General features: G+C 42.2%; 1 protein-coding gene across 1 annotated transcript in view; it reads right to left on the bottom strand.

Moving 5' to 3' along the window:
• Positions 1 to 957: 957 nt before the first annotated feature.
• MEP1A (meprin A subunit alpha) overlaps positions 958 to 20,084 on the bottom strand; it is a 33,743-nt gene continuing 14,616 nt past the window's right edge. Inside the window, exons 8-14 of the mRNA XM_004739747.3 lie at positions 15,693 to 15,914; positions 14,359 to 14,508; positions 11,432 to 11,647; positions 6,712 to 7,185; positions 5,690 to 5,863; positions 4,887 to 5,187; positions 958 to 1,564 (exon numbers count right to left, since the gene is read on the bottom strand). Of these exons, the coding sequence (XP_004739804.1) occupies positions 1,408 to 1,564; positions 4,887 to 5,187; positions 5,690 to 5,863; positions 6,712 to 7,185; positions 11,432 to 11,647; positions 14,359 to 14,508; positions 15,693 to 15,914 (1,694 nt within the window). The 3' untranslated portion in view covers positions 958 to 1,407. The remainder of the gene's footprint in view (positions 1,565 to 4,886; positions 5,188 to 5,689; positions 5,864 to 6,711; positions 7,186 to 11,431; positions 11,648 to 14,358; positions 14,509 to 15,692; positions 15,915 to 20,084) is intronic.

Below are 20,084 nucleotides of genomic sequence, written 5' to 3'. Positions count from 1 at the left end.
GCTACTCAGGCTCCTTGAAACATTTTCTTTTATTTATTTATTTTTTAAGATTTTATTTATTTATTTGACACAGACAGAGATCACAAGTAGGCAGAGAGGCAGGCAGAGGGGGAGGGGGAAGCAGGCTCCCTGCTGAGCAGAGAGCTCGATGCGGGGCTTGATCCCAGGACCCTGAGATCATGACCTGAGCGGAAGGCAGAGGCTTAACCCACTGAGCCACCCAGGCGCCCTGAAACCTTTTCTTTTATTAAACATCCAGAGCCATCTCTCTGTGGAGCTTGTACTGACCAGATTTCCTTTGACTTGATCTATCTTAGAAACTTCTTGCCTCAAATAGTTTTATCTCCTTAGGAACTGTGGAAAGAAAGTGTGCTAAAGCTACTTCTTTGAAACTTTCTTCTACTAGCTCCTGTCAGTTTGCTAATATAATAATTTTCTACATGAATAGTATGTAAAATATGTTTTAGACTTAAAAAGATCTGAGGAAGAGCTTTGGAGAGCTCTCCCTCTACACACACACACACACACACACACACACACAATGCTGGAACACAGATGGTACCGACTAAATATTTATTGAATTTATAAATATTTGAAGACCTATTTTTAGAATCAGAGGAGAAGGAGATCAAATGTCTGAAAGTGCAGCTATAAGTAGGAATCTTTCCACTAACACATAAGCCCTTAAAGAATACTATCATGGGGGCGCCTGGTTGGCTCAGTGGGTTAAGCCTCTGTTTTCTGCCCAGGTCATGATACCAGGATCCTGGGATCAAGCCCCGCATCGGACTCTCTGCTCGGCGGGGAACCTGCTTCCTCCTCTCTCTCTGCCTGCCTCTCTGCTTACTTGTGATCTCTGTCTGTCAAATAAATAAATAAAATCTTAAAAAAAAAAAAAAGAAGAAGAATACTATCATGTCTGACGCAAAAGTATTTGATTTTAATATAAACAACATGCATTTTTCATCACATTTATTTTATTTACAGTGGAAAGGAGAGTTTCTATAACTTAGTTCTTCATTCATTATCAGTTCATTCATTCACATTTTTTTGAGTTCTCATGATGGGCCCGCCAGGCACATGTCCGGGCATTAGAGCAAACATGGTAAATTCAGGCCCGCCCACATGGAGTTTACAGTCGTTGGGAAAGACGGTCGATTAAACAAGGGATTGACAATAAAGTGTAATGAGGACTGTCCCAGGCCACATGAGCTACATTTGGAGCACAGAGCAGGGCAACAGAACCATGTGAGGATGGGCGGGCAGTGGGGTGGGCAGAATAAACAGAATGATCACCCAGGAGGCTGGAGGCCACGGTCCTTGGAGGCCTATTCAAAGCAGAGTTGTCGAAAACCGCCCCAGTCCGCACTCAGGCCCAGAAAGGAATGGCTGAGGTCAGCAGGAAGGTCACTGCCTTGCCCTTTGGGAAAGCATGGAGATGATGGCGAAGGTCAGGAAGATCACACCGGCCGTGCCCCCGATCAGCAGGCCCAGGATGCTGCCGTGCACTTGCATGGCCTGGCAGCGCTCCCCCGTGTAGAAGAAGGCATGACTGGAGACACACCTGGGGGAACAGGACACAAGAGGAGTGTGGGACACACCTGAGCCTCGAGCGCTCTGTAGCAGCCAGCACCGACTGCCACAGTGGCAGGGGACATGGAGTCCGTGGCCCCATATGCCTGGCCCCATTCCAAAGGCTTTGTATGAGTCAATTCAATATTGCAACAGCCCGAGGAGGGGGTGCTTATTACCCTTCTCATATCCTCATTTTGCAGAGAGGTTAAATCACATGCTCAAGGTCACAGGGTTACACTTGACGTCTAATCCCTGGAAGCCTGTCTCCAGACCAGGTGCCCTGGCCTGAGTGCAAGGCTCAGGAGGAAGGTTTGGAGCATTTAAAGAGTGTGTGGCCCCCACTGCTTCAGACTGTAAGTTACAAGGGAAATTCTCCGGAGAAGAGTCTGACCCTGAGCATCATTTGGAGCTTGAGAACTTCCAGACGGTATCAATTAAAATGTTGCCATAAGGTGAGGATCCTGCCGTCCATCTCCAAGGCCACCCCGACATCTGTGAGCTCCTGAGCACACTGTCTCCTGCCCTGGTTGGTACACAGACGCACAGAGGCCACACCTTGGGTTTGCTTGTTTGTGTTTTAATGTCATCTGGTCTCCACGACAACTAATAAGATCAACTAATATCAGACCCAAGGCATGGAGGGTGATGTTTCCTCACTTCTGGGGCAATGGCACCCTTTGCTTCAAACAACATTCTCATCACAAAGTCTAGCCACTGAGCCAAATGTGACAGAAGTAAAAAAGTTACTCCTTTTACTCATTCTGGCACTATTTTACCTCCCTCATCACTAGCCTAGACATCAGCTTCTTAAAAGTCAGTGTGTAATAGGGGCTCCTGGGTGGCTTGATCAGTTAAACATCTGTGTTCCACTCAGGTCATGATCCCAGGGTCCTCAGATCAATTCCTGCATTGGGCTCCCTGTACAGTGGGGGGTCTGCTTCTCCCTATCCCTCTGCTGCCCCCATCCCAGCTGTGCATGTGCTCTCTCTTGCTCTCTCTCTCTCTTTTTTCCTGTCAAATGAAATAAAATGAAATAAAATGAAATAAAATCTTTTTTAAAAAAATCAGCGCATAATAACAAGTTTGTTCAATTTTTCTCTGGCCTAGTCCCCTCCAAAACACAGTTTAATGATATTCTCGAGGATTCCCTTAGAGGAGCTTATCCCGCACGCTGCAGGTTTGTGGAAAAGGCATGATCTGGCTGAGTAGAGGGTGATACACAAGTAGGAACCACGGCCTTCCTTACTCTGAGGGTAAAGCCAGCTGGGACACATATGGAAATCTAGTTTCCAAGGCCCCATCAGCTGAGAGGCACAGACCCACCGCTGTGGAACCCTCAAGAAACAACGAGGGCATTCTCCGATAAAAGAAACAAGCACTGTTTAGAAAAGTGGTTTATTCCTGGGACATGGAAAACAAAAGATAAGCCTAGAGTATTCTGTGATGCCAGAAAGTAAGACTGTTCACAAAACAGGGAGTGGGTGCTGAGACAGCACAGGAGCCAATCTAGAAGAGCCGCCAAAGGTCAAGGCCGGGAAGTCATGAGCAGCAAAGGCAAGACTGGCATTACGGAACTATGGCCCGGGGAAGAAAGTAAACATTTATGCACCCTTTGTGATATAAAGAATGAGTTGCATGAATCAATGATTCGGGAGGAGCGGACCCTTATTCTTTCCAGCAGAACTTCACTTACTGAACACAGAGGGAGTGGGGGAGATGGAAAATCACCACTGGACTATTTCAGGGCGATCATGGCAATAGGTCCGCCAATGGACGATGACATTAGCAGGTGAAAATTCTAGAAAAAGCAGGATGCCTGCATGGTCTCTGAATGTCTCTCCCAAGACATGTCTTAACAGCAGAGTGGGGAATGGATACCCCATTGCCCGGGAATCAAGGTCACAATCACCAGTCGTAACTTCTTGGACATCACATGCCCCTCATATGGCCCACCGAGAAGGGGTGTACCTCATCTTTGCTCTTCTTGCCAAAAATGTATGATCTCAATATAATCATGAGAAAACATTAGACACACCCAAATGGAGGAGCAATTTACAAAATAACTGAGCAGGACTCTTCAAAAGTGTCAAGGTAGTGAGAGAGGGGGGAAGACTGAGGGGTTGTCCCAGCGTGAAGGAGGTTAAGGAGACGTGAAACCGAATAAAAGAAGGGTCCCTGAATTAGATCCCAGAACAAAAAAAGGACATTGGCAAAAAGAGTGGAGAGATCTGAATGAGGTCTGTGGTTTAGTAAATGCTATTGCTAATTGCATTCAGTTGCATTATTGCTCATTTCTCGGCTTTGCTAATTTTGCCAAGGTTGTGTCAGATGTGAACATTTGTGAATGGGAAGGTCCGCAGTGTTTTGGCAAATGTACCTGTAAATCTAAAATCATTTCAACATGAAGCCTAAAAAAGAAGAAACAAAGTGGAGATCGAAAAGGACACCGAAGAAACCTAGGTCTTGTGAGCCAAGAAGCCAGTCGCTACCTCTGCCATTATTTTGCCACATGAAACTGATGCTTTCAATATGTATATCCTTTTATGAAATATTTTATGCAAACAACAAACATTATGAAAAGAAATATTAAACCTAGCAAACTGTGCAGACAGACACGGATGCAAGTCTCAGCTCTGGTATTTGCCATCTGGGAAATGTTAGTCTTATTATTTAGCCTCTCTAAGCTTCAACTTCTTTATGTGCCAAATGGGGAGAACAAGGGTCCTTATGTCACAAGGTGGTCGTGAGGAATAACTTCGATCATGCATGTGTACTGTTCAGGGAAGCACATGACCTATATAGCAAGCTGTCAAAAACTATCAGATATTCATATTACTATTATTGAAAACATAACTATAATCATAGTACAACAGAGCAAATAGATGATAGAAATAATAATTAATCATAATTAACAAAAACACTGGCAGTCAGTAAAGATTTAAGCTTGGTCTTCATTTCCACTGAGGCAGGTCATGCTGTTCCTGGGCTAAAAGCTCTGGAACATTTGTGACCGCTGCAGGGGAGTTCAAAATCCCAACAACATTCAAGATGTTGTTGACCACATTCTAGAGGTGGGCAAGGGATGAAAGCCAAGAGTTGGGAGATTTAGGACCCCTCTGCCCTGGCAGGACCCGGGCTATGCTCTGACAGCACAAGCCCACTGATTCAGAGCACAGCTTTGTGGGGTCAAAGTGACCCTCTGATGTAGTCATTGCCCTAACCTGAGAACAGTGTCTTTTCCCAGGTGAGGCAAATGTTTGGCTCACCTCTGCTGATCCACTCACTACCTCCCCACCGGCCACAGAGCCTACCTGCAGCTCGCCATCCCCTTCACGTTCACACAGATGCCTTCATTTTGGCAAGGGTTTGGGTCACATGGATCTCTGAAGTACTGTGGCCAGTTGTGGTCTTCCAGAGGGCCTGTGTTCTCCACTGATCGCTTCTGTCGGCCTGGCTGTCCCTGGTCCAGGCTGCTGGGAAGTGCATTCTCTAATAAGACCTTTCCTGAATATTCTTCTGAGATCTGCTGCTCCTGATCCTGGAGAACAAGGCCTTGGGGAGACAGCCTTGTGCCTTGAGCTGGAACCTCAGTCTGGTTAAGGTAGGTTATATCTTGAGGAAATAGAGGGCGGTGAGGAAGAAAGGCAATTAACATCTGATCAGATTAATTTTCACTTCTGGAGAAATTTCCCTCCCTCGTGGAAGCCACCTTCAGTGACATGGAAAGGTGGCTGGAATCCAGCTGATTCTCATGCTAGCTATTTTTATTTTCAAAGTAATCCATTCACATTTTTATTTGTTATAACTTGGAAAAGGAAGCACAAAGCTAGCACAGCTAGAGTGATCAAAACTAAATTGAAGTCAGCAAGCTATCATATTTGATAAATTATCAAAAAGATGACACCAAAGTTTTAGCTTCTCCCAAGAACAGTTAAAGATGTGAATCCTTGAGCAATAGCTCTCCTAAAGGCCATCTTTTTTTTTTTTTTAACCTGGTCCTCAAAAAAAAAAAAAAAAATTTCCCCACCCTCCATGAGATGCTCAAAAATCGGTGCAAAATCAGTAAAAGTCCCAAAACATAGGATTAGTTATTCAGGAAGATCTGCAAAAGTACCTTCAAAGTCCACAAAAAGTATAAGGTCATCATTTTTGAGGAAACTCTTCCTTTTTAGCATTTGGTGGGAGATGACATTACTCCAGCCCCAGTCGATGCTTCTAAAACAACCACAGTCGTTATCGTAGTTTCCCACAATGGATGGCCTGTCCCAGATGACGGAGCCATTTATTGCTGCAAAGTTATAAGTAACATAACATCACATTATCTCTTTACACTTCATTCTCCAACTGCCCTTTAATGAGTAGATAAGTTTTGTTAGAAAAAAAATATGTTGGAAAAATATCAGATTATTTATATTTTCCAGGAAAATTAAAACTCAGAAGGGGAAGCAGGAAGGGCAAAGAACCAGAGCTCTGAAGGGTCAAATTGTCTATTACCAAGTTACTTCCTCAGTGAAGACAAAGGGACAATGAGTGCTCTTCCTTTTAAGGCTTAAGACTTTTCATGTGAAAAATTTAAAAATCTGCCCATTTCTTTTTTTAATTTTTTAAAATTATTTTTATTAATATGTAATGTATTCTTTGCTCCAGGAGTATGGGTCTGTGAATCATCAGGTTTACACATTTCACAGCACACACCATAGCACATACCCTCCTGCTCATTTCTTTTTGATATGAGTTTATCCCATTAACATACTGATGATCACTGGTATTTTAGGAGTCAGTGCATTAGTTTTGCATGGAGGCTAGCAAATTCTGAGCAATTGCTAAGAGACAAGCAGTATCTATCTTCTCATGTAGACTGCATTCGAGGAAGCAGGAACTGCCTGGTTGGCTTATATTTTAGGTACTGGCACTGAGTTTGGCAGAGTGAAAGCCCTTAACAAATGCTTGATAAGTGAATTTGGAAAAGAGAAGGGAGATAAGATAACGTTGAAAATGTGACTTAACATTCCAGCATGACTATGGTGCTGATGTACCCAAAAAGGAAATGCAAGAGGAATGTTCATCTCTTGTATCCACATGGGAATCACATCCACTGGCCCTTTCCAGTGGAGCAGCAGATTTTAGAGCACCTACCTGAAGATGTATGGGACCTGGAGGTAGTGAACACCATGCTCGAGGACATTCTATTTCTAGCATCAGGTTCCTGGTCGAGGATGGTCATTACCGCCTGTCTGTTTTCCACTGGCCACTCCAGGATAGCATCATTCTCCCCACTGTACAGGTGAAAAGTAAGTCCTAGGTAGCCAGGGCTACTGGAGTTGAGTCTGCCATTGGGGTATAAGGTCAACCCAAAACCATATCCCTCTGAGTTGTAGAATCGAGGGCTCCGGAGCATCTGCCCTGGAACCGTGTTCTGAAGGACCTGGGAGATATTCCGTATGGTCCAAACGCCTGCAGGACATGGGGTTTCCGTCAGAGTGATATCATCCAGGTAAATTCCCCCATTCGAGTTCTTGGGGTCGCCTTTTGTGCCCTGGAATAGATAGCGAAACTTCTTTTCTTCTCTGAGCGTCACATGGGCAATTTTCCAATTTTGGTCCAAATCTCCTGAGGACAGAGGAGAAGGTTGGTGACAACTGTGTTCAACATTTAAGTGTGGCCTATAAGCCTGCTAGCACGCCAAATGCTTTAAAGATTTTATTTATTTATTTGTGTGAGAGAGAAAGAGAGTGAGAGAGAGAGCTGGGGCGGAGGCAGCAAAGGGAGAGGGACAAGCACACTCTGCACTGAGTAAGACCATGAGATCATAACCTAAACTGAAATCAAGAGTCAGACACCTAACTGACTGAGCCACCCAGACGCCCTGCATGCCAACTGCTTTATATGAAGCATCTAATTTAATCCTCACAATATCCCTATGAGACAGGTACAACATGTTATAAACTGGTTGAGAAACTTTTCCCTATGGTTTATTTTAATATTCAGATTTAAATCTTTTTTTAAGATTTTATTTATTTATTTGACAGACAGCGAGAGCAGCAGGAACACAAGCAGGAGAAGCGGGAGAGGGAAAGCAGGCTTCCCACTGAGCAGGGAGCCCAATGTGGGGCTCGATCCTGGGACCCTGGGATCATGAATTGAGCCAAAGGCAAACGCCCAAGGACTGAGCCATCCAGGCACCCCTCATATTCAAATCTTAATCAGAATTTGTTTTCCGTTATCATTCAATTCCAGAGGTTCAGTGTTTCCCCCTGGGCTTCATAGTATAAATGCACCCCATCCCCTAATGTTTGCACTGAATACCCAAGTAATAGGCTGAACCATAAAAATAGCCATTTTGTAAGCTCAAAGTCAAATAATGGTGATTTCATATGGTCCAACCCATGACTTGATGCCAGAGAAATATATGGTATGTTCTGGAGTGAATATTCACATACAGGACAAATTGGATCTCCCCTCCGCAAGACCAACTCACCCACTAACATCCAAGTTTTTCTCTTTATATTATCTGAAATCCCACCAAGTAGGGGATCCATACTTTAAAAAATAATAATAATAATACAAAAAAAGTTGCCACTATCCAGATAGTCACATTCTAGTGAAAATTAGGTCTACTGGTTTTTTGTTTTTTGTTTTTTCCTGAGACTGAGCTGGAAGTGAGAATTTTGAATAAAGACCCAAGGTAAGAAGTTGAGAAGGCTGTTCTCGAACATGGGTTCCTGTTGCTCAGCATAAGAAACCAGAAAAGAGCTTGAAGGTCTAGGCAGAGGAAACCTCCAGGCCACAGCAACTCAGAATTGATTAAGGATTTGCCCCTATTCTGGCAGTCAGACAGTGTGCCTTAGCCCTGGACTCGGAAAGGAAAAGAAAAATGCTAGATCCCAAGTGGGGATCCTGTTGGCTAAAATGAATTTCAACAGATGAATTTAAACAGATGAGTGTTACAGAAGTTTAGTCTGAAATGCAATTGGCCAGAGGGCTTCGGAAGTATTTTTCCTCCTTCTGTATGTTATAACCAGAAATCTACGTACAGAGCTCTGCTCTCACCAGACTGAAGAATGCCTTTAACTCCCTTTGTTGTCAGTCACTCTCTCTAAGGATGACTTCAAGGGACAGGTCTAACATTCTGTTTTCTGGAGTGGAGCTGGTTATGGCCTGTGTGATTAGGTTACCTGCACACAGAGGAGAGGGCTTGGTAGGGCACATTGACCACATCTATAACCTATAAACAGATGTAAGTACCATCTCCTGGGGACAGGACTGTAGTCACATGGAGGATGCAGGGATCTGAGAAGTAATGGGTGTAGGATGTCTGGAATAAGGACAGACATACAAGATTTTTACAATTTACTCAACAGGGTTAAACCATCTTCATATGGATTGTTACCTTGAGATTGAAATGTGGGAACATGGTACTAGAAGGAAGACCCAAGGGCCCATTACCATGTAGGCAGAGACTCAACTGTAAAGTCTTTAAGAATGCTTCCTTTCCATGCTTCCACGGAGCTGCTGAATCAGGCAGATGATAAGTAATACTAAGATTATTTGGGACACAAATCTCATCCTTGTTTGTTCCAATTTGTCACCTATAAGGGTATCCTAGCTTCAGTAAAAACAGAAGTGTGTGCGTTCATACACGTATCTGTATGCAAACATTTTGCATTTAAGATCGCACATAAACATCGATACGTGTATATACATGGAGAGAGGTAGACACATTTTTATGTAAGTATTTCGGTTAAAAAATATGACTTGCTAAAGTGGAGAGCTATTCAAAACAAGCCATAAATACTCTTAATGATAGAGAACAAACTGAGGGTTGCTAGAGGCAGGTGGGCGGCAGAGGACCTAGAAGGATGATGAACGTTAAGGACAGCACTTGTGATGAGCACTGGGTGTTCATGTAAGTGATGTAAGTGATGTAAGTGATGAATCCCTGAATTCTACTCCAGAAACCAACATTGCACTGCATGGTAACTAACGAAATTTAAATTTAAAGAAATAAAACAAATAAAAACCTGGAAAAAATATAAATAAAGAAATAGAGTCTCCATATATTTAAAATTTTAAAAAGTTGTAACTATCTTAAGTTGAATACCACACAAACATTAAATGATATTCAACTAATATTTTAGAAAAGCTTCATTTACAAGTCAGGATCAGAATGAGCTACTTTAGAAATCCACTCCCGTGGCGCTCTTAGGAAACTCTGAACAGAGACACACTTTGAAGTCAATGGAACTCAAAGCAGAGCAGTGTCAGGAAGTAAGTGAAGTGTGAGAAGGTTGTTTGGTTGATTCTGTGCTTACGAAGCTGACATTGCCAGCTTTATATAGAAGTGAGCCATAATAGATCCCATCGGGATTACTGAGATTTTAATTCATTGTCTCATTTAAAAAGTACAATCTTTGGGGCGCCTGGGTGGCTCAGTGGGTTAAGCCGCTGCCTTCGGCTCAGGTCATGATCTCAGGGTCCTGGGATCGAGTCCCGCATCGGGCTCTCTGCTCAGCAGGGAGCCTGCTTCCTCCTCTCTCTCTGCCTGCCTCTCTGCCTACTTGTGACCGCTCTCTGTCAAATAAATAAATAAAATCTTTAAAAAAATAAAAATAAAAATTAGAAAAAAAAAAAAAGTACAATCTTTGGTAACATAGCAAATTCCCAACTCTTGAAGAGCACCTAGCTGTCATCCCTCCATTTGATAGAGATGCTCTGTACATTTCAGCCAGAAAAGAGAACCCTCTTTCAGGCTTCAAGAGCAGCAGCTTCTTCTGGAAGTACTCAAATGATACTTCGTCTGTAGGGACTCCTTTTATTTTATTTTATTTTATTTTATTTTTTAAATATTTATTTATATATTTGACAGACAGAGATTACAAATAGGCAGAGAGGCAGGCAGAGAGAGGAGGAAGCAGGCTCCCCGCTGAGCAGAGAGCCCGCTGCGGGGCTCCATCGCAAGACCCTGGGATGATGACCTGAGCCGAAGGCAAAGGCTCAACCCACTGAACCACTCAGTCACCCCTGTCGGGACTCATTTTAATGGAGAACTTCTTCATTGAATGGAGATGAATGTGTGTCTCTTCTGGTTGCAATGAACCCCACCACCACAAAAGAATGTAAAAATGAATCTCTATAACCCTGGATCTTGATTTACACCCAGATTAACCTCAAATCCAACGATCTCCCTTAGTATTTTAAGGTTTTCAAGCTGACCCTCTTGTAGAGATACATAAAATTATCCTTAGGAGTATAGAAACAATATAATTAAGTTAATATTTACACACATCCTGTTTCCCTCCAACTTCACAAGTAGGCTTCACATTAGTCCAGTGTATTAAATAACCGTACTCGATGTTGGCTAATTGAACGTAATAAAATATAATAAATAACTAAATACATGAAACAGGTGAAGAAACACTTTTGTCAACTACCAAACCATTCTCTCTAGCAGCACCATCTCCCCTGCTTCCCTTTTATTTCCAGCTCTTCCAGAATCACCCATTTTCTCTTCCCTGGCTGTCTGCAGAGCTGTAGTGGAAATCCGATTTCTGTGTTCTGATTGGCCTCTGTCAAAAGTATATTTCAGCCTCGCCCGAATTTCCAATGTGGTTTCTGATTTCTGAGGGCTTAAAATATTCTTGGAGGGCTTAGAACATACCAGTTATTGTAGTGGGCCCTTCGGTAAGGAAGAGGGGGCTGGAAGAAAAGGAGGAAAAAGGGGGAGAGGAGGAGGAAGAGGAGAAGAAGGCACGAAGAGAGGGGAGGAAGGGAGCAAAGGCAGGGGAAGGGAAGGAGAAGACAGAGCAGGAGTCCAGACTGAAGCCGAACCAGCCCCTGCGTGAATGTCTCCAGGCACCTCGGAAGGTCTGCAGCTTCACCAGCTTGCGAACATTGCCTGTGCTGTCATCCCTCTTCACCCAGACGACGAGTCGATCTGAAGGGCTTCCCGTCATTTTATAGAAAAACTGCAGGCACTGCTGCTTCCTCTTTGGGTAAAGAATCCGGGACTCGAGGAGGGCTGCCTCTTCCGCCATCCCCGAGCTGGTGCTGAAGTGCATGAAGTAGCCAGCGCCTGTTGGGAGGAGCAGCCCAGTGAGCCATCTCCGGTGGCCCCCACCCCAGGGCACCCTGGGCCCCTGTAAAGTGAATCAGTGAGCAACAGCCATTACCCAGGCAACAGAGCCAGAACCCTTCTGAAGAAAACTAAAAGAAATGAAAAGAAAGTGGTGTGTTTTCTTTCTGCCTCCATGGACAGACTCCCTGGTGAAAGCCCCAGCTCCCCATTGCCTTTGTCCCCAAGCTCATGAAATGTTCTCCTCTGACTTAACGAGATATGGACTTCAAGCAAAGCTTGATGGAGTTTAGCGTCTTTGAGCTGAATGCTTATTTTCCTTATCTGTTTTCTTGTTTAGAGATCCATGCCAAGGAAAAGAGCCGATTTCCTAGCTGTAGAAAGACAATGGGATTCCAATGTTTAGGGACTGGAATTGAAATATTTGCAATGATAAGGGTTCTGTCTCTCCTGTTTCTAGCCTTAACTGGATGCATTATCGGTGGCAAAGTCATCTTTACCATGAGGTAAGAAGGGCATTCAAGGCTTATTACGGGACTAGTTGAGGACTTGTCCTGAACATAAAGAAAGCTTTGAAAGAACACTGAAAAGAAGGGTGAGAAGTGTCTGGGTTTATAACCAACCTGAGGTCTGCTCAACCCCTATATCTTAGAGCTCTCTTCCTGAAAAATGGCAGGCAGCTAAAGGAATACATCATTTGGAAAATCAGCACATCACAGGGAAGCACAAAGAATGATTCTTGCGTATAAAGAAGTCCTTTAAATTGTACTCCAGAATTCAGCTTCTTACCAAAGTATCCACTCAAAATATCTCATAAAGTAAAAACAAAGTGAGCACCTAAGACAGTTTTAGATACTTTGGCCCTGTGGCTCTCCACTTCATCTTGCCTCATATGTGGGGCATTGTACCTTCCATGATGGCAACAAGCATCACTGTTTGAATGGGCTCTCTCCAAATCTTTAAAAATATCTAATGGCTTTAATATTATATTAGGAAAAATTATACTTTCTTGCATGTCATTCTCGATACTTGAGCTTACTAGCCTGAGCTCTCGGCACTGTGAATTACTGAGTGCTTCGGTTAAATAAAACCAGTGCCTGGGTTAGCTCACATGGCTAAGAAGGTCTCCAGATGGTCCTTTCTGAGGAATTCCACCCGGGTGTACTGAAGGATAGGAAATGAGAGCCTAATAACCCAGGTTTGGGTGCTGGGAGACCTGAATTCTTGCCCACCCTGGGCCACTAATTCAAAGGTGTCCATGCATCTCTCATGGTTTCAAATGGGAGGTGGCTTCTATCCCAAGGACCCTTCATGCTCTTTGAGTCTCTACATCTACTGCAATACCACCAGTGCCCAAGTTCACCTGGTAAAACTTTTCTAGATATTTCTCCCGGGGTGTAGTCCCTTCCTTTCCTATTAAGGTGCTGGAACACTGTTCTAACACGTTTCCCTCATAGGACGGTCACTCTTCTGTTCAGCTGGAAATTGTATAGTAGCCTAGCAAAAGTCCGCAGGAGAGATTGGATGAGATACTATGATGGAAATTTAGAGGGAACTTCAGACTGAGATCACCCTTTGGACACTGGAGATTATGTGTTTGATAATATGATGGGTGGCATAGACTTTCACCCATTGCCATGACCGGAGGAAGAGAAGCCATTGTTTGTGACCTCTTACCCCAGTGGCCTGGCTTCTGGGTGACCAGCTGGGTCCCTTCTGTGAAGGAAATCCAATTGACTCACATGGGCAGAGACTGAGGGACTTTGTAACAGCCTAATCTTTAAAAACTGATAATGATCTATAGGGCCAAGATTATATCTGAGACGGGCACAACATGAAAGGATGTTAAATAGAAATAAAAAAAAATAAATGGAACCTCTAGACAGAAAGGGAAGATGGGAAAAAATGGAGAGGGAAGTTGCTGGTCTGCAGCTGGAGGTTTTCTATACGTTAGCTTCTTCTATCTTTGCTGGTAAGTATCAATATCCTGGACCAGTTAGAGAGATTTACAAAAGCGAAGACTTAAAAAAGGACACGGACAAAAACAACTACCCATGGTTAGAATTAGCAAGGGGTGGAGCCAGGTTTCGAATCCAGGTCCATCTGATTTTGTGGACTTTTCACTACACAAACCACTCATAAGAACTATCTGAAGTCAGGCCATCCAATAGGGGGTACCCAACAGATGTGGCCACTGAGCCCTTGAATGGTGGCCAGTCCAAACTGACATGTACTATAATACCGAGTATAAAAAATGTGGAGTAGCTCATTAATAACTTTACTATTAATTACATGTCAAAATGCTAATATTTTGAATATACTGGGTTAAATAAAATGTATGGTTAAAAAGAATTTCTCTTGTTTCTTTTTTATGTGGCTCCTAGAAATTTCACATTGCGTATGTGGCTTGCCTTATAGCTGTATTGTAGGGTACTGCTCTAGAGATGTTACCTTTATTTACAAAACCATGTCTTATCAACCATATGTCTATACTAGTTTTATTATCACTTAAAGGCATCTTTCTTTTGCATGCCCAGAAACTACATACTTTTTACTGAGTTGATAATTAAGGTATGAGAAATGTTCTTTGTGCTTGCCTGGATTTCCAAGTTTGATAACTAACATTACATTTGAGGCAAAACCTGCCTGTTGTCATTCCCTAATTGAACCAGATGAACCACTCAGTGTGCTTAATTTCCGCCTTCACTCACCTCTGCATTGTCCCACCAAGGTGTGATCCACTTGTCCAGACTGAGTGCCATCCTCATGGACCCAGTCAGCATCATCTCTGGTACCCTGAATCATCCCACAGATGTTTGCTTTCTCAAAAGCACAATGGTCCAAAAGTGTGTGAGTTGTAGCTGCAAATGATATTTTTGTCCCTCGGTTAAAAATTTAAGTCATATTATTTCACAGACCTAATGTTTTAAGCTAAAAAGACCTCATTGTTTAGACACAGCACATTTTCTTGACTTTTCCTTAATGCAAATCCTGCTGTCACCCGTTACTCTTCTGTTCAGTTGGAAATTGTATAGTAGCCTAGCAAAAGTCCGCAGGAGAAATTGGATGAGATACTATGATGGAAATTTAGAGGGAACTTCAGACTGAGAGCACCCTTTGGACACTGGAGATTTTGTGTTTGAAAATATGATGGGTGGCATAGACTTTCACCCATTGCCATGACCGGAGGAAGAGCAGCCATTGTTTGTTACGTCTTAGAACATCCAACATAGCTGCAGCCCTACCCACCTCCCAGAGTCAAAGGATAAAAAGGCCTGTCATTGTGCTTTGCTGTAAATGTCAACCAAGACCTCCTTTAGGTCAAGAAGAAGGAACCTGGTAGATCTTTGTATTTAGTACATCTTCTGTCCATGCATACTGAACAGAATTTAAAAATGTGTCCCGGAGGGGGTGACTGGGTGGCTCAGTGGGTTAAAGCCTCTGTCTTCAGTTCAGGTCATAATCCCAGGGTCCTGGGATCAAGCCCCTCCCCTGCTAATGGGACTCTCTGCTCTGCAGGGAGCCTGCTTCCTCTTCTCTCTCTGCCTGCCTCTCTGCCTACTTGTGATCTCTGTCTGTCAAATAAATAAATAAAATCTTAAAAAAAAAAATTCTCTGAAGACTAAAGGGTCATTTTAGAAAACAACCCATCTCTGAGCACTAGAAGACTCTAGAACAACTAACTTGGGTAAGAACTTTTCAGGATAAAAGATACTTTCAAGACCATCCCCTATCCTGAGCTTTATACAAGGATACGCCCTTCAAAAGGACACTGAAGAAGCTGGACAATTACAGACCCTTACATCATCAGTCCAATACTTTTACTTTGTAAAATACGACCACATAATTTTCATAACCCTCCTGTAACAAGGCAGGTGTTACAATTTTTTTCTACTCCAGAGATAAACTAAGGTTATGTGGTTTGTCCATTTTCCTTAACTAGAACAGGAAGGAACAGCGAAGGGAAATGTAGGGGAAACTGAAGGGCTGGGCGGAAACTCTGTTGAGGTCTGTTTACCTACTTCTCAGACCCAGCGGTACTCACTGCAATTGTACATTCGGTTCAGCCTCTCTAAATCAGTGGCACTGAAATCCAGACGCTGCCCAATGATGCTGTTGAACTCAGGGATCTTGGCCGTGATGGTAGGAGCACTGTCGTTCTTGTTAAATGAGAAAGGCTCATAGTGCATCAAAGATTCATAGTCATAGGGCGTATTGAGGTCTGTGATGAAGGTGTCATCGTAGGTGTTAAAGTTGTGCTCAAAACCTAACAGAGAGAGAAGCCATTCAATTACTTTGTTTCTTCTGTCCTTCCCTCTTTAACTAGATTTTAAGCAGAGACCCAGTGACTCAAAAAAAGAAAGAAAATAAGAGAAAATGAATGAATAGTTGATTTAAATATATATACATATTTAACATGTTTTATAATTAGCATGAGGTACATGAAATTAACACACATTAATAGTAACAAATAATATGATGATACTAAATTCTATAATAGTATATACACTTATTAAAAATTAAAACTATATTAAAATAAAAAGACATGTTATAATTAATGGATACATTTTACATACAAATTATTAAATATATGTATATACATATATTTTTAAATTTTTATTTATTTTTTAAATTTCTTTTCAGTGTTCCAGAATTCATTGTTTATGCACCACACCCAGTGCTCCATGCAATACGTGCCCTACACAATACCCACTACCAGGCTCATCCAACCTCCCACCCACCGCAAATAGATGTATATGTTTAAATCAAAGATTTATTTTACAAATAAACAAATAAATGAATAAATGTGTGTGTATGTATATGTATAAGGCTTTACGGAAGAGAGGATAAAATGTCAAAGTGATGGTATGTATTCCCAACAGGAGGAAAAGGAATTTCTGAATTCAGGAAAATACTCAGGATTGATACATCTTGCTAACAGGCAAGTACCTCATCCACCAAGAGCTACCTGGCCAGCTCTTCCATGGGTTAGAAAAAGGAAATCCAAGGGGCAGAGGGAAAGGGAAACAGCTGTCAAGAAAGGGGTATCTTGGCAATCAAGGTTCACACACTTTTTCAGAAATAGCCTCTTACAGAGAAAAATAAAATAGGAAGAATAAAACCGACTTTCCTTTCAAAATAGAAAAGGAAAATACTTTTAGGGGATCGGCCCAAGGTAATATATGCTGCCATGTGCAATGCTGAAATGAGAAACCGGTCAGATATTCTTTTAATCCATGAGCCATCAGGACTTTACTGTTTCAGTTGCAATAATGGGAAGTTCACAGATTTTTAATTTCCTTCTTAGGGAGTGACAGGAAATCTTAGTGAGATGTTTCGACTCCCCCATCATGACTTCCCATCTTCAGGGTCTTCTTTTCTAGCTTCCCATCCAGCTGTTTGTAATAATTAAAGGGAAGAACATGTAACCACCATGGAAAGACATCAACGCAGGTGCATTTAGGACTGAAGATGAGCCACACAATGTGGACCAGCAAGTGCTAGAGAGGGAGTCTCTAAATACTTTTGGTAAAGCCAAAGAACCCTGTTGATCAACACTTGAGCTGTAAAATGAGAATACCAGTGCTTCATCCTCCTAAATCATGGGATTTCATGGAGACTGCCCTTGGAAGGGATCAAAGCATATTCAAAGTTGGCACAGGACTGTAATAAATAAATGACCCAAACGGGGAAGGGAGAAGCATTTGGTCCTAGGTTGTCCTACCCTAAGAGATACAACCATAAAGAATATCTGAGCAGCGTGAGGACCGGGGCTTGGTCTGGGCTCTGCTTGTGACTCCTGGTGAGATCTTAAAACAGCACATTCGAATTCACTAGATAGTTTTTCCTTAACTTTCACTAAAGTCATCAGGTTAGGGGCACCTGGGTGGCTCAGTGGGTTAAGCCACTGCCTTCAGCTCAGGTCATGATCTCAAGGTCCTGGGATCAAGTCCTACATTGGGACTCAGCAGGGAGCCTGCTTCCCTCTCTCTTTCTCTCTGCCTGCCTCTCTGCCTACTTGTGATCTGTCTCTGTCAAATAAATAAATAAAATCTTTAAAAAATAATAAAAAAATAAACTGATCGTTCCATTTTTAAAAAAATAAATAAAATCATCAGGTTAGAATGGATCCTTTTATTCTTTATTATGCAAGGATTCTTATCTGAAAGCTTTACCAAATACATGTTTTGAATAATTTGTTAAGATGTTAGGCAACACCTTTTTGCTGTGCCTACTGTCTACATACTGGGAGCTGTGCTCAGTGGTGGTGGCCCCTGGCAGCAACAGGACAGGCGAGGTCCTGTTTTCAGGGAACTAGAAGCTGAGAGCCTTGAAGAGGAAGTGACATTATAAACCGGAGGCCAGTCGGCAAATCCTTTGTATAAAGGAAAATATTTTTGACTTTGCAAGTCATGTGGTCTCTGTCACGCTACTCAACTCCTGTCACTGTAGCACAAAAGCAGCCATGGAAGTATGTAAATACATGGGCATGGCTGTGTTCCCATGAAACTTTATTTACAAAAAAGCAAGAGAATATGAACCACGGGCTGTAGTTTGCGTACTCTTGCTGGACCCTAGAAATTGAAGTCTTTCCTTGGTTGAAGAGAACAGATCGAAAAAACACAATTCTGGCTTAAGAGATGGAGATATAGTTGGGGAGAGAACTATGTTGCCAACACTGTATCCTCTTCAGTTGAAGGGTAATATTGTCATCAACAGAAGACAAGAGGCAGTGAATGTTTTAAGTTACCCTGAGCAATAATACTGCCTGTGCTTACCATCTTAATAATCTGACATCTCATTGGAGAACAGTTCTCCAGGGATAGCAGGAAATTTAGATATATGGAATTATACCTGATGAAAATATAGGTAAGAGATAAGCAATATATGTTGAGTAACTCATGCTCAACCAAGAACTGAGCAAGTCTGAAAATTACCTGGGCAAATGTGCTGGTTCCCTCTGAGAAAGGGAAACTCATTTGGCTGAAAATCATTCTAAAAGCACTAATCATTGTGTTCTTCAAAGCTTAAAAGTGTGAATGTTCTCTACATCGTGACTTAATCTCAGCAGAACCAAGTTTTTGTACAGGAGGGTAAGAAATCCAAGCCTCTAGGCAAATAGAGACAAAATCTAATAGTGCCCTGAGTCTTACAAGGGGATATTAGATCCTATCACCAATGACCCCACTCTCCTTCTCCACCTGCACAGACACAGTTATAACACAATTACATCCAGGAGACAGCTACATTATATTTGATATATTGTTTCAAGTAAGAAGAATATTACTTGATCTCTAGCTGAGTGTCCCGGGGTGGGACGGGTGAAAGTGTGTGCGGGGGTGGAGGTTCAATCAGATTGTATTAGGTTGTATTAGGTTTTTACAAAGGATACGGCTTTCCTCCTTTCCCCACCACTTCACATTCATAGACATATCAGAACATGAGGGACCTGGATCAAGAAACCCCTGAGGTGATTTTGACCCACCATACTTCAAAATGAGCTATTCTGGCAGAAGTCCTTTGGGGATTTGTATTTAATTTTAATGTACGACAAGATCTTACGAGTCCCTAAAAGTAAAACTATTATAGACGCGTTGTTATATATGAACCCATATATGAAACTGGAATCTTAATAAAACAGATAATCACTCGCCTCATGAAAGTCACATATGGTAATAGTTAAGACATTTTAATACATCAAGGTTTTATTAATCTATTGCTACCAAAAAGAATGTTTTTCTATTTCCTCAACCAATTCCTAATTAAAATCTAGGTGTTTTCAGAAATACAGTATTGATTTTTTTTTTCCTAGCACATTGGGAAACTGTTCAATAAAATTGTTTTACTCTCCCTTCCCCACAAAAATATTAAATAAAATCTTTAGAAAGGAGGGAGATGGGGGTGCCTGGGTGACTCGGTTGGTTTAAAGTCTGCCTTGGGCTCAGGTCATGATCTCAGGGTCCTGGGATCAGCCCCAAGGCATTGGGCTCCCTACAAATCCGGGAGTCTGTTTCTCCCTCTGTGCCTCCCCCACTCATGTGCTCTCCCTCTCTCTCTCTCTCTCAAATAAATAAGTAAAATCTTTCAAAAAGAAATGTTTTAGTATATTCAAAAGCTATCTACTTATTTGTCTCAAACAACTAGGAAAGGTGGTGTCCAAGGAAGTCCAAAGAAGCTAAAGAACATAGAAATTGTTAGAATAACACCCCTGCATAACAGTAAGTAAAACAAGACTGTGCTATCCTTTGCATGATACGGCTGGAGACAGAAGGATAGAGGTACTTACAGAAGAGGACGGAAGAAGACTGGAGGAAGAAAGGCAGGCAAATTTTGATTAACTAGAACTCAGACTACCAGTCAGAATGAACACAATCAGGGTGACAATTTCAGATAAAAGAATTCATTTTTCTTGTCTTTTTATTTTGTTTTTAAACAC

This window comes from Mustela putorius, unplaced genomic scaffold (assembly GCF_011764305.1).
Source record: "Mustela putorius furo isolate JIRA1106 unplaced genomic scaffold, ASM1176430v1.1 tig00003983_pilon_pilon_pilon, whole genome shotgun sequence".
Classification (NCBI taxonomy): Eukaryota; Metazoa; Chordata; class Mammalia; order Carnivora; family Mustelidae; genus Mustela; species Mustela putorius.
This window is presented reverse-complemented; position numbering and strand designations above follow the sequence as displayed.